This window comes from Geotrypetes seraphini, chromosome 5 (assembly GCF_902459505.1).
Source record: "Geotrypetes seraphini chromosome 5, aGeoSer1.1, whole genome shotgun sequence".
NCBI lineage: Eukaryota > Metazoa > Chordata > Amphibia > Gymnophiona > Dermophiidae > Geotrypetes > Geotrypetes seraphini.
The window spans coordinates 169,172,234-169,187,348 of NC_047088.1; the positions used below are offsets into that span (position 1 = coordinate 169,172,234).

General features: G+C 42.7%; 1 protein-coding gene across 2 annotated transcripts in view; it reads right to left on the bottom strand.

Moving 5' to 3' along the window:
- The window catches only part of CPS1 (carbamoyl-phosphate synthase 1), a 189,317-nt gene that overhangs the window by 167,049 nt on the left and 7,153 nt on the right, over positions 1 to 15,115 (bottom strand). Inside the window, exons 1-2 of one of the 2 annotated variants that reach the window (XM_033947172.1) lie at positions 12,827 to 12,976; positions 2,012 to 2,121 (exon numbers count right to left, since the gene is read on the bottom strand). In XM_033947172.1, the coding sequence (XP_033803063.1) occupies positions 2,012 to 2,121; positions 12,827 to 12,952 (236 nt within the window). In that variant the 5' untranslated portion in view covers positions 12,953 to 12,976. Of the gene's footprint in view, positions 1 to 2,011; positions 2,122 to 12,826; positions 12,977 to 15,115 lie in introns of those variants that run through there. The other variant, XM_033947173.1, reaches the window with a different exon arrangement.

Consider the following 15,115-nt stretch of genomic DNA (forward strand, 5'->3'; position numbering starts at 1 on the left):
AAGCTCCCAGACGACCAAGAAGTAGACCGTTTGGTATCCTCAGAATTGGATTCAACAACTTTTTTCAGAGGACTCTTAAATTGTGATAACTAGGTCTATTTTTTTGGTAACTTGTCATAATGAAGGGAATACAGTATATACTCGAATGTAAACAAGGATTTTGGGGCCAAGAAATTGGCCCAAAAATGGGAGTCCCGGTTTATATTCAGGTCAGCGCCCCCTTCCCAGACTTATTGCAGGCTGCCGCCAGGCTCTGCACCCTTCCCTGTCCGTCGTACCTCCTCTGACGATCCCTGATGGTCCAGAGGTGCAGCGGGCAGGAGCGAGGTTTCCACGTTCCTGCCCCACTGCTAACCCGGTCAGTCAGTCACTGCCGTGGCCGCTGCAAATTCTGGTTTCTTCAGCCACTGAGCAGCACCCAACAGGAGCGTGCTTTGGTGCTGCTGCTCGGCACTGAGCAGCTTCCTGACTGGCTCCCGTGAAATCTAATGAGAATTTGCGTAGTCAGTCAGGAAGCCGGTCAGCACTGAGCAGCAGCGCCAAAGCATGCTCCTGCAGGGTGATGCTTAGTGGCTGAAGAAACCAGAACTCGCAGCGGCCACGGCAGTGACTGACCGACCAAGTTAGCAGCGGGGCAGGAGTGTGGACAGCTCGCTCCTGCCCAGCACCTCTGGATCACCAGAGATCAGCAGAGGAGGTATGACAGACAAGGCATGGAGGGGGGCAGGGTGCAGAGAGAGAAAAAGAGAGGGAGGAAAGGAGGGAAGGAAGAGGGCTGGGTGCAGAGCCTGACAGGGGGGAGGGAGGAAGGAGGCTGGGTGCAGAGCCTGGTAGGGCAGGGCACTTGAATATTAAGCTGCCCAACTTATATTCGAATCAACCATTTTTCCTCCTTTTGGGGAGGAAAATGGGGGTCTCGACTTATATTCGGATTGACTTATTTTCGAGTATATATGGTAAGTCTTTGATAATGAAATTATACTTCAAAAAGAAAGATGAGAGTTTCTAAGGAGCTAAAGTAATGATATTTCCTGATGTAGCTAGAGCAACACAAATGAGACTAAAAGCTTTTATAGCTCTGAAGTCTAGAGTGTTGGCTCAAAAAGCTGCTTTCTTCCTTAAATTTCCATTTAAATGCTTATTACATTTTCAGGATCAAGATTATGTTTCTTGGGATCCCCTTCAGTTAGAACACTTTTTGAAGGATGCAGAGAGTAAACAATCTTTATTTGAATATTGAGCTAATGTGCAGCGCTGTTAAATAGGACTATACCCTTATTTTGCCTTTTTTATGTTTTCCTATTTTTTGGGGTTAACAACTTCTCTCTTAATGAGAGCTTGATGGATTATTTGCAAACTATTATCCTTGTAAATTTGTTATTTCATGGTGATATCCAGTTTCTTTTAATGTATCTTTTGACTGTTAGTAACAATTAAAAAATCCAATTAAAAAGCCAATATTGGGGATTTAATATGTTCTTTAAAAAAAAAAAAGACAGAAGCCCATAAAGCAAATTACAGTACCTCTGTACTGCAGATCCCTAGAATGGAGGTTTTAATGTCCTAAGAAGGCCTCTGCATGTGAAGTCCTATCTCAACGCTCCTTAAAGAAATAGTCAACCAAGGATAATATTTCAAGGCTAGTTGTTTTGCACAAGGAATAGAATAATTGGCTAGCAAGGCATGCTATATCCTTCTGGAGATGCATATCGTGGTATGCTGACCTGTTTTGACATTTGATAGATCACACTCACAGATTCTTAGTTCAGGGCTAAAATATCTTACTGAACAACAGAATTAGTTACCATCGATCCACAGACAGTAGTGAAAATCAACTCCTGGAGTAGTTACATAATCCCAAAATAATGTTTTGTCCCAGAAGAATATTGATAATCTTTGTGAAAATGAATGAATATTTGCATTCCTCACTTTTTCTGTTCCTGTATCATACTAAAGAATTAAAGGTTCCTAGCCCTTCCAGTTATTAACCAGGTGTTTTCATGAAACTTACCCAACCATTCCAGTATTGAAGACAACTTCTCCAGCTGCAGATTTTGGATGTCCAAAAGAGTATCCTTTCAGCTTTGTTCCATCTTCAAGCACCAAATTTGCAGTCTGTGCCTATAAAAGCAATATACATGAAAGCAATGATAAAGCAATCAGAATTCAATTTAGATGAATCAGATAAAGAAGACAGCGAGCCTCTTCAAATAAAAAATGGGCTGATATTCAAAGGAACTAATCCAGTTAGCAGGTGCTGCTAACCAGATAAGTGCCAGCCTGCAAAATATTCAGTAGCACTAACTGGATAGTGCTACTGAATATTCCCTCTGATCACCACTGCACTAACCAAACAGTGTCAGAGCAGTTTGTGGGTGGACTTTGTGCAGAGCCAGAGTTTATCCAGTTAAGAGGTCCACCTGAGGAGTCAGCACCCAAGAAAAAGATCTAGGTGTCATTATAGACACTACACTGAAATCTTCTGCCCAGTGTACGCCTGCAGCAAAAAAAAAAAAAAAAAAGCAAACAGGATGCTAGGAATTATTAGGAAAAGGAAGGTAAATAAGATTGAGAATTTGAGAATGACACGGAGACAGAATTCATCACTGTTCCCATCCCCATGGATAACCGTGGAAAACCATCCCGTGTCATTCTTTAATGTCTATCTCAACCTCAGTCCTTCTACATCAGCATTCTTTAATTCAAGGCTTGTGCGTCAGTGGTTGTGCCCATTCATACCCTGATTCTTCCCTCTCTCTTTAAAGAATGGCATGTGGATGGTTTCCCGTGGTTATCCGCAGGGACGGGAACAGAGATGAATTCTGTAACCATGTCATTCTCTACCGAGAATATTATAATGCCTCTGTATTGTTCCATGGTGCATCCTCACCTTGAATATCGCACACAGCTCTGATCACCATAATCTCAAAAAATAAATAGCAGAATTAGAAAAAGTTCAAAGAGCAACCAGAATGATAAAGGGGATGGAACTCTTCTCATATGAGGAAAGGCTAAAGAGGTTAGGGATCGTCAGCTTGCAAAAGAGGCGGCTGAAGGAGGATATGATTGAGGGATATAAAATCCTGAGTGGTGTAGAACAGGTAAGAGTGAATCGATTTTTAACCCTTTTGAAAAGCACAAAAACCTGGGGGCACTCAATGAAATGACACAGAAATACTTTTTAAAACAAATAGGAGGAACTATTTTTTTAATCATAGAATAGTTAAGCTCTGGAACTCATTGCCAGAGGATGTGGTTACAGCGGTTAGCACAGCTGGGCTTAAGAAAGGTTTGGACAAGTTCCATAGCCTGCTATTGAGACAGACATGGGGGAAGCTGCTGCTTGCCCTGGATTGGTAGCATGGAATGGTGCTGCTATTTGGGTTTCTCCATGTACTGTGATTGGCCACTGTTGGAAACAAAATGGTGGGCTGGATGGACCCAGTATAGCTGTTCTTATGTTCTTAGGTTATGCAGAATTTAGCATGTGTTAATTCCATTAACGTACATTAAGAGTTCGTTAAGAGTACATTAAGCCGCTTGATGAATTCACCCCTTAATGTCTTACAAATGGTTTTTCAGTTTTCTTAGACTAGAGATATCCTACCAGATCATACCACTAACTCCATTAAATCTCTCATATCCTGAAGAATAGTGTTTTCCAAAGATAAATCAAGACCCTGGACAGAGATCCTCAACTGGAGAAAAATTGAGTAATCACCTGATTCTAGGTCATTTAAAATAGGTAAACCAGTATTGATTTCCAAACCTGAATAAACTTGTCTATCCCTAATGATCTGAAAAGCAAACAGTCCCCTTAAAGTGAAGAAAAGGGATGGTAAAGGCCAGAGAGAGAGCTTCTACATAAAATGAATGAACAGGATTAGGAGGGGTGTTTGTTGAAGCTTTAAAAGTGCCGCTGTGTTTTATCACTTTCATCCTTTCATGGTCAAATGGTGAAAAAGGGTGACCTCTCTTTTCCAGAGAATTCAGGGCAATATTCTGGAGCATATCCTAATAGCATGACCTTCCTTTTTGCCAGCATAAGCCCAGATGTTGGCTCAGGTTGGCATCTAACTGGCATTTCTAATAGATTAACTAGGAACAAACAGATATCAAAAGAAATCTACAAGCCGCAATGCTTACTGTCCTTTGCGGCTTTCTTGCCAAAAATCAAAAGGTCATAGTAAAGATTTCAAATGAAGCAGTTGCCAATATTGATTTATTAACCAACCACAAAGGGAGAGGAGTAACAAGCAGGCAAGTTTAATGGGACAAGTCCCACAGTTACACATAGTAATGTAGAGACTCCTTAAGTTCTGTTTGAGGAGGTTAGAAAAGACCTCTAATGGTCCTCCTAAAATATTGTAGGGCTGCAGTTTCCAGAACAAGAGGAGGGGTCTCCTGACCAGTGAGGTACAGGTAGGAGGTAACCCCTTTTGGAAACAGGGGCTGGCATAAAACCCTTGCCCCATTTTGAAGTCCTTGTCTTTGGTTTCCTAGACACTAGACCACAATATAAAGATTTTTGGATTCCTGGCCATTGCATCATTCTGTGAGCAATCAAAGTCTTTGGCTAGCCCAGTCATTACACCGGAAGGAGTAAAAGAAGTAGTGAGAGGTGATAGAGGTTGTTTAGGCCTCTGCAGGTCCCTGAAAGTGTGTCCTGTTATCTGTACCAGAACACCACGGTTTCTAAGGAGAAAGAGAAGTTAAGTAGCTCTGGAAGACAGGAGTGGACGTGTAGCTAGAGATAAGCTAACATTGAAGGAAGCCTAGTTCAAATTCCTCTTCCACTCCCTTTTGATTGTGGGCAAGTCATTGCTACTCCTTGTGATCTTGGGCAAATCACTTAACCCTCCATTACCTGTGGTACAAACTTAAATTATAAGACCTCCAGGGACAGAAAAATTACTTAGTGTAACTGTATTTAATATACCTTGAGCTACTTAGGTGTGAATATTTGTGACTGCATCTCATTTCAGTTCAGTTCTGAGAGGAATTCGGTAGAAAAAAAAAAAGGAGTCTCCTGGGTATTTGAGAGTCCTGGAAGAATTAATTGATGGTGTCATCTATCAATATTTGCTCTCTGTCTATATCTTTATTATTGTCGAGATCTTGTCCTTTTGCATGAAAATTATTTGAAGCATTCTGTTTTGGTTCGGAACCCCAGCTCTGGCCTGGACTGATTTACTGACTACTGGTTAAGAATAGAGAGTTATACTAGTCCTAATCTGGCCCTGACCACTGCATCCATCAAGTATAAGCAGCACAACAGTGTTACCTTCCTGAAAGTGTGCCTGCAGTCTGTCCAGTACCACATAAAAGCAATGTGAAGAAAATTCCAGAGTGTAAAATAGTAGATGATGGCACACAAAGACTTAGGCCCCCCTATTCGAAGCCATGTTAGGCTTTTTTTATCACCAGCTGCAGCAGTATTAGCTCTGATGCTCATAGAATTCCTATGAGTATTGGCGCTAATACCGCCACAGCCGGCGATTATAGAAAACCTTACACGGCTTTGTAAAAGAGGTGGGGGAGGAAATGCTAAAATATTTGAACTGGGATGGGGGAAGATATGATGAAATATGGATGATAAGAGGAAAGGAGAAGAAATATGGTGGTTGTTGATTGGCTGAGATGCCTAAGGTCCCTCCCATGGGGGGGGGCTTAGACATCTGGGCCAACCAGAGTCTTAGGCCTCCTTCCCAGTGCATCCTGGGAGGGGCTTTAGGTATCTGACCAATTGGAGTCTTAGGCCCAGTGCATCCCAGGATGCACACCCAGTGCATTGGACTAAGACTCCGGTAGGCCAATCAGGGAACCTAGGCTCCTCCCCGTGTATCCCAGAATGCACTGGGAAGGGAAAGGCCCACCATTTTGCAGTGGCGGGCCTGCTGGCTAGAGGGTGTATGCCTCCCTCCACCCAGACTTTCATTATAAAAATTATGGGCGGAGTAGGGGGTGGTCTTCCTGTTAGGGGGGATGCCCTGTAGGGTCTCCAGGTGGTGGTGGGGCCCTGGAAGGGAGGGTCACCAAGTGGCCGGAGGATGCTTCGGGGGGGGGGCAATGCTTCGGGGGGTGGAGGCAGGAGGAATTGGGCACTCCTCCTACCAAGAGATGCTTCAGGGGGGAAGCAATGCCTTGGGGGATAGTGGCAGGAAGAATTGGGCATTCATCCCACCAAGGGATGCTTCGAGGGGTGGCAGCAGGAGGAATTGGCCAAGCCTCCTGCCAAGGAATGCTTCGAGGGGGGCAATGCTTCATGGGGGGTGTGATGGCAGGATGAATTGGGCACTCTTCCTGCCGTGGACAGTCGGGGGTTGGAATGGACATCCCTCCTGCCAGCCAACTGGGGGTTCCCTGCCACTGCTGCTCAGCTGATCGCTGTAAGGTGATTTTGAAGTCCTATGAAGGATATGATTACTTGTCCTGTTGATTTGCCCATTCTTGTCTATACATTGTAGATTGAAACCTGGACTATCCAGAAATTAGAATTAAAGTAAATAGTTCTATCACAAAGTGAATCATCTCTAAATGACACCAGTACCATAGGAACACAAAATAAAATTTATGACAGAAAAGATCACAAAGCCCATATAGTCTGTCCTTCCTACCACAATAGGAAAAGGAAAGGGGGTGATATTTTTTTAATGAACAAATAGTTAAGCTCTGGAACTCATTGCCAGAGGTTCTTGTAACAGCATTTAGTATAGCTAGGTTTAAAAAGGGTTGGACAAATTCCTGGAGGAAAAAGTCCATAGCCTGCTATTGAGACAGACATGGGGGAATCCACTGCTTATCCTGAGAATAGTAGCATAAAATTATGCTACTATTTGGGTTTCTGCCAGGTACATATGACCTGGATTGACCATTGTTGGAAATGGGATACTAGGCTAGATAGACTATTGGTCTGTCCCATATAGTTATTCTTATGCTCTTGTAAACAGGAGGAGGCACATGGATGGGGGATGGGCAAGCCTCACATTTATGCAGAATATGTTAAGTTACATGCTAAGGTACCACATTTAAGCACATTCATTTACACCTGCTATTGACATGGCACAAGTGGGTGGAACATAAATGCCAACTTCCACTACTATTCTAGAATTAGGGGGCCCTTCCAATAAAGTACACTAGAATCTGGGCTTAACGTGTGATAATGCAGAATTTTACTGTGCACTAAGCCCAGATGTAATGTGGCATATTTGGAGAGAGGGGTGGCTTTATTTTTTACTGCAGATTATGCATTAATGTTACCATGGTAGCATGGAATATTGCTACATCTTGGGTACTAGTGACTTGGATTGGCCACCATGAGAACAGGCTACTGGTCTTGATGGACCATTGGGCTGACCCAGTAAGGCTATTCTTATGTTCTTATACCTGCAGAGAATTAATGAAGGAGTACTTACTACCATGCTTTTAGCCATATAGCACTCGCTAAGCATAACATGCCTGCTGGCTAACACTTCCATGCCCACTCTCTGCCCATGCCACTTCCCCCAGAGAAAATTTCTAAAAACTTCACTAACACATGATTTACTGTGCGATAACAGGCGAACTACTGCAAAACACTTAACATGGTTACATGTTTTCATGTATTAACCATATAGAGATGCCAAAGCTCCTCCAGCCAAAGAAATATAGTGCCTGAGCCACTCCCCTCCTTGCACTGCTTCTGTAATGCAGACATTCATGGTGTGCCTCCAGCTGCCAGATTCAGGACTCCCTGCGAATGCTCAGTTCTTGTGTAAACTGAGCATGTGCAAGATGTCCTGGCCTAGGCGGCAGAAGGCATATCACAAATTTCTGCATTATAGAAGCAGCGGTTTTGGAAGGCGCTGGCATCCTTCTTACAGGGCCTGGTGTAGGCGCCTGTGCCTGTCTCCGTGCTTTCTATGTTGTTTGCCCAGTTTTCCTTCCTGTCCATGTATACTTCTTCTGAAAAACTATTTCTTAGTAAATGTTTTATCTTGGGGAAGAAATGTATCTTATGTTGCTGGCTCTCTCCTGAACCCCCCTCCTTTTGGCATTGGAGGAATCGACTCCATGAACTTATGGGCTGGGAGGCCCGTTTAGCCAGTTCTTCTCGTCGCCGGAGCAGAGACTTTGTTAACACTTGGACTCCATACTTGAACATTTTGTCCCCTGAGAGTCGTAGCCGTATCCTGAACAGACTCCACCTTTGATTCAGTGCATCTGTTTGCCATTGATTTTCCATGTTTGAGAGTTGTCTGTTTCTCTGGGTGGGTGGGGGAGGGCGGGGTGGGGGGTGGGGGTTTCTCTCTGTGGGGTGGGGGTGTTGCTTCGATCGTGGAGGACATCAGAGTCCAGTCCTCCGCGGTTGTTGGTTGAAATTGTATACCATGTTTTCTACTACTGTTGTACTTGCTGTTATCCTTGCTTAATAAAATAGAATTGAACATAGAAGCAGCGGAAGGTGGAGGGGGAGCAGCTCGAGCACTGCATTTCTTTGGCCAGAGGGGCTTCAGCATCTCCACCAAATGTGTAAGGAGATGCTGCAAGTTTGGAGGAAGTCTGAGTCCAAAGTGAGGGACCTAGGCCCCCAAAGCCTCCTCATGTCTACTCCACTGGTACAGAATATTTTATGACTGGTCAGTTTCCCATTCAGTTGGAATCAGGGCTAGGTGCTACAGACTTTCATTCACAATTACTTGAGATTTTTCCTCCTATTTTATAATACACACACACACACAGTCCTAATTACTTTAGCCTTGGGATCCTTGTTGGAACTGCTTGATTTCAATAAAGACTCAATCATTGGTTGAAAAGATGCCTCTAGCATTTTTAAAAGCCATCCGGACATCTGGTAACCCTAAGATTGAGCCATAGTCTTCCCTCCAATTTTGGGGGGCAGTGGTAGACTAGGAGCAATGCAGTCTTCTTCTCTCCCTATAGAAGCCAAGTTTTCACAATGACTGGGGGTGTTCAAAAGTTTTGCCCCAGACCCCAACCCATAATAATAGTATTAATTGTAAAGCTATTTTTTCCATTCATTTTTCATATATACACAGAATATATAATGGTTAACCACAAAATTAAACTACACTGTATGCTTTTCAACATTCATTCCTACCAGAACACCTGGCCTTGGTCACACATGAAGAACAGAGATAACCCTACAGGACCACAAACTAGAAATACTAATATACACAAATGAAACCAGGCTCTACACGCAATATAACACTAGAGAACTAGAAAATCATTTCTTCCTAAACAGTGCAAACTTTAGACAGCACATATAAATTCTCAAAACTGACACATTTCAACTACTAAATTGAAAATAAAATCACCTTATAGAATAGTATCAGATGCATGCATCCAGCTTATAGCTGCAATTGACCTGACGTAAGCTGCTGGGCGCTGTTCCCTCTAAGCGGAGCAGGAATCCTCTACCTACAGTCATGCCAGTTGGAGGTGCTGTTTTACCATCACATTTTCAATAGTGCGGGACAGGCAAATTGTGTAGACTCCAGGGAACCTGCCTGTCCCTAGTTACTGAAAACTTACCCCCTCTTTTACTAAGGTGCACTAATCGAATTAGCATGTGCTAAATGCTAACGCGTCCATAGACTAGCATGCACGTGTTAACATTTAGTGCGTGCTAAATCGATTAGTGCGTGCTAAATCGATTAGTGCACCTTAGTAAAAGAGGGCCTTAGTATTGAAGTACCACCACCTACTGGCAGCAATACAGTTGGATGACTCCCACTCAGCTTAGAGGGAATACGCAAAGTGCACCCCTTTAACGCACCTACATTTAGTTGTCACTTTATAGAATTGACACCCTAGGACTAGATTTACTAAACAATGCTCAAAACAACAGGGCTGAAAAAAAATTTGCACAGAGCACTATTCTTTAAAACAGAACTACGAGTCGTACACTCGTTTATAAGATAGTACTGAGAGCCGATTTCTGCGCCAAGCTTTGGGAGCAAAGATTTGCACCGACTGAAACCTGGTGTGAATCCTGGCACATAAGTTAGGTGCAGATCCCAGATTCTCAGGACAGGATTCTCAAAAAAAATGCGTTAAAAAGCGACGGTCTGCTAACGCAGCCATTTGGATAGCAAACTGAAAAAAATCGAGACATTTTGAAAAAGTTGCACTTGCAGATGAGGTCGGCAGACAGCAGCAAAGATTTTCTAAATTTGCATGTGCCCATCGCTGGTGATAGCAATGGGCACATGCTCAGAATAAACGCATTTTAAAAAACCAAAAATACAACAACAGCAGGAGAGATGCCCACTCTCCCTGCTGCCAAGAACTTTAGTGAATGCCCTAACATGCCCATGTCCTTCCTTTGGTCATGCACCCTTTTTAGTTGTGCACTAGAAGGTCTGCACATGGATCTTTATAGAACAATGCAGAGCAAGATGCACACACAAATCTAAACTATTACCAATAAAACACCTATAATTGATTATTAGCACACAATTATTAGCGCTAACTGGTCCATTCATCAATTTGGTTGCATGCACATCTCAGGGTAACATGCAATTTTGTACACACAAATTATAGAATTTATGAGTTAATGCACAAATCTGTGCATGTAAACTGTTAGTGCCCATACACATTAACCAGTTTTGTGTTATTATAACAGTTCGTGTGCACTAATTCATGGATTAAGGGCATTTTGTGTTGGGACTGTAACTAGGCAAATCACAGGTTTAGAATGGACATGGTAAGTATATTACAGTTTGCACACAACACATACCATGAGTTGACAATTGTGCAGTTAGCACAGGTCCCTATTATGGCTCCCAAATAGAAAGTGCTAAATGCATGCATCCTAATTGTGACCAGGATACCGTGCATAAATGGACATTTTAACATAGACTCTGCAAAGGACATGCTGGGTATACCCACCAATAGTTTCTGCGTTAAATTTGTAATTACCATGCATTCATTTCTTGCATTAAGGCACGGTAACTGCAAACTCTAACATACTTTAGTAAAAGGACCCCTAAATGTCACCATCAAATGAGGGGCCGCTAAAAAGTTCTCCGTACAAGCAAGAAGAAAATGATGTGGAGCCATGAAACTTACAAGTTATTCCACACTTTTCATTTCAGTGATATGAAATGAAACAAAAAGTGTCAAGAAAAGTGTGGAATAACTTGCAAGTTTCAAGGCTCCAAATCATTCTCTTCTTGGTTGGGCTGGGAACTTTTCAGCGGACCCTCATATATCCTCATCCCAACTTCCAAAGAATTTTGGATCTTTAACTTGCTCCCTATATGCTTCTGTCGCTGTCTTCTGGACAAAATCCATCCAGTTTATATTATTTGGATATATTCTTTTGAAACTACATTTAAAGACTTTTTCAAAGCACATAGTTACAAAGTACTTTGTAAATCTACATGCTTTGAAAATGAGTACCATAGTATTCTAGACACGTCCTTTCTCTCCATCTGCATCTAAACATTCTTATGGCTTTTGTCATAGGAATGATCATAAATATGATCACTCCTGGATCCCACTCTTCTTTCATAAACAGAACTTCACCCTCCATACTGTATTGTAAATCTTATCTGACAAAACAAAAAGACAAGAGGAACTGGAGAGCAATATTCAAAACCACAAATCTATAATCTCCAGTATGAACGCTGGAAAAAAAGCTCATAGCTTAAACCTCTTTCTGTCCTGTGCATTCAGTTCAATTAAATATATGTACACTTATTGGGGAAAATGCCTCAGAAGCTGCAGGGCAATCAATGCTCCGGAGCTATGAAGGGGAACCTAAATAGCTCATTAGCTCCCCTCTGAAACAATGCTGCTCCTCTCCAATGCAATCCGTTGTTTGTCGATGATAGAATGTTGGAGGGGAGCTAATGAGCTATTTAGGTTCCCCTTCATAGCTCCGGAGCATTGATTGCCCTGCAGCTTCTGAGGCATTTCCCCCAATAAGTGTACATATATTTAATTGAACTGAATGCACAGGACAGAAAGGGGTTTAAGCTATGAGCTTTTTTCCAGCGTTCATACTGGAGATTATAGATTTGTAGTTTTGTAAATCTTATCTGCCATATCCTAGACCTGTGCTTTCAACCCAATCCTTGAGGCGCGTCTAGTCCCTTCAGGTTTTCAGGATATCCACAATGAATATGCATGAGATAGATTTACACACCAAGGAAGCAGTGTATCAAAATCTATCTCACATCAGCTCGCGGTACTACAGGAAATGCCGCAAGCAGCCGCAAAAGCTCAAGGCATCCATTTTAGAAGGCAGCAGCTTGGAGGCAGGAGTGAGAAAGCCATGCTCCTGCCACAAAGACCCCACTAGACCACCAGGTTCCTCGGTAGGTTCGGCGGGGGACCGTGGGGTTGGGAGGGAGAGTACAGGCTTGGGGTTATGGGTTGGGATGATGGGGAGGGGCAGGGGAGGGAAGGAAGGAAAAGAGGTCAAAGACCTGAGAGGGATTAGAGGGAAAAAAGAGGGGAGAGAAGCTAGACCTTGGGGAGGGAAGAGAGAGTGAGAGACCTGGAATATCTCAAACTCCCTTCTCTACCTATTGCAGCTCTTTGTAAATCTTGGGTCAAATTTTTTAGCATAAATTGGCTCTTTGCTTTAAAAAAGTTGCCAACCCCTGCCCTAGACTATTCTACAGGCTTTGCTTGATCTCTTTTCATGTCTTCTATACCTTCCAGGGCGTCCACCCTGTTGCAGATTTTGGTATCAAAAAGGCAAATGTTCCCTGATAGCCCTTCTGCAGTATCAAAACTCAAAAAACAATAAAAGAAAACTACGAACAAAAGTAAAAACTAGAAAGAGGTGAAAGAGAAGGTTGATGGATGCTACCTTGACACTCAGAAATCTGGCCCCAGCTCTTGAAAAAGTCCAACGATGTTGAGCAGTCTTACTACAGAAGCCAAACCCCTCTTTCAATGTCTTGGTGGTTTTGAAGACTGACAAAATCCTAGTCATCTTGAAGACGTTGCGGTTGCAATTTAACTTAAAGAATTTATCCAGAGATGAAATCTCTGCTTTTCAGATGGAAGTTAGAGACTGTGGAGATGTTGTCTCTGTAGAGGGAGCAGACCGCACAGGAGCTGGTATCTGACTGCAGCCAGTGCCACCTGTAGTGTGCTGGGCCATTCCTGCTGCCATTTAATGCCTTCAGCAGGGGATCCACCCTCTCTCCTCCCACTTAGGACAACACAATTACAAAAGGATAGGTTTCGACACACATCAGACACCCTTCGTGCTAGATGTACTCACTCGTGGCACACGCATTGAACATTTTGCCCAGTGTAAGGAAACATTAAAGGCTTGACTATGGTACACCTAAAAATAAATAGTAGTGGTAGTTTTATGCTTTCAAGAAAGTTGTCTGAAAAGGATTTATTTAAGTTACTTTTATATTTCAGTTTCATGCTCAGTTTTATTCCTGCAAGAAGAATGGTAGATTTCCTCTGTAAAGCACAAGTTTTATCTAACTTCCCAGAAATACAGTAATTGAATCAATATTGAATAGTGGCAGTTACAGCATTTTTATTTTATTTTTTTTTGTTATAGAGTTGCATTTCAGAAAGGACATGTAAATCTGAACTGAGGTATCCAGGTTGGGAAGTCTCCAGCTCTGCTAGTATTTTAGAACAGGAACCTACAGAAGTATGTGCTGGTTATGTGCAGCATGAACGTCCATTTTAGAAAAATAAACATCTAAAATATCAAAAAGGGCACATAAATGCTTATTTTGTGGAATAGCTATTTATCCTAGGGCAGTGGCATAATAGGGAGAGCAGGGGGGCGGACTCCCCGGGTGCCATTTTGATGGGGGCACCGGCACCTCTCTGCCCCCCCCCCATGCCACGCTAACGCCCTCTCTATCCCCTTCCCCATACCTATTTAAATCTTTACCAGCACAAGCAAATTCTCTGACCTGCTGCTGGCTCCACTCTGAAATCACTTCCAGGGCACGGGGCCAGGAAGTGATGTCAGAGGGAAAGACAATGCCAGCGTGAGCAGCAGGCCAGAAAAGCTGTTCACACTAGCAAAGATTTAAAAAGGTATGGGGGAAAGGGAGGGCGCAAGTGTGGAGTGGGGGTGGGGAAGAAGTGGGGGATGGAGAGGAGGGCACCGGGGGGGGTACCTCCACCCAGGGTGCCTCCTGCCCTCACTACGCCGCTGTCTTAAAGTATATCTACTAAAGGACATTAAGCTCTAACTCAACACATGTGAAAATGCTTATCGCAAATTGCATTAAAGTGTTTTGCAGAAAATAACCTTCTTTGCATGTGCTAAGTACGTTATTATTTATTTTTTGTACGGGGATGTGTCAGGGGTAGAGAATAGGCATGGATATTGCAGCTTCTTTCATCTAAGCAGTATTATTTAATGGACACACATAAGAAATCTTTCACTTTGGCCTTTTTTAGTGGAATCAGTTAGGAGGCGTGATATCAGCTTGGCCGAGACCTACTATATTTTTAGGAAATGTTTGAAAGCACTATTTTTTCTCAGCTGTTTAACAAATGATAAGTAGTTGATGCCACATAAAAGCAAATTGGCTGAACTGGCGTGCAAAGTTAGGTGTTATCGTGTAATTTTAATGCTCATCCCAGCAAGCCCTTTTACAGCTTTCCCATTCCACCCCGCATAAGAGCAGAAGTTACTTAAAATATTTCTTCACACAATGTGTAATTAAACTCTAGAATTCATTCCGGAGAATGTGGTGAAATCAGATAGCTTAGCAGGGTTTGAAAAAGATTTGGATCATTTCCCAAAAGAGAAGTCTATAGGCTATTATTGAGATGGCTTGGGGAAATCCACTGCTTATTCCTAGGATAAGCAGCATAAAATCTATTTTACTTCTTCGGATCTTGGGACCTGGGTTGGCCACTGTTGGAAACCGGATACTGGACTTGATGGATCTTTGGTCTGTCCCAGTATGGCAATTCTTATGTTCTTATTAGATAACCCTACCAATAGTAAATATATACTACTCATGTGTTATGGAATGTTTTAAAGGAAGGAAAATATCTCAATAATGCTTTAGCACGGGTTATCAGTTAAAACCAACATCTTTCAAAAACCAGCAGTTATTTATCTGGCTCTCAGTTCAAATCCAGATCATTCCACCCCAGG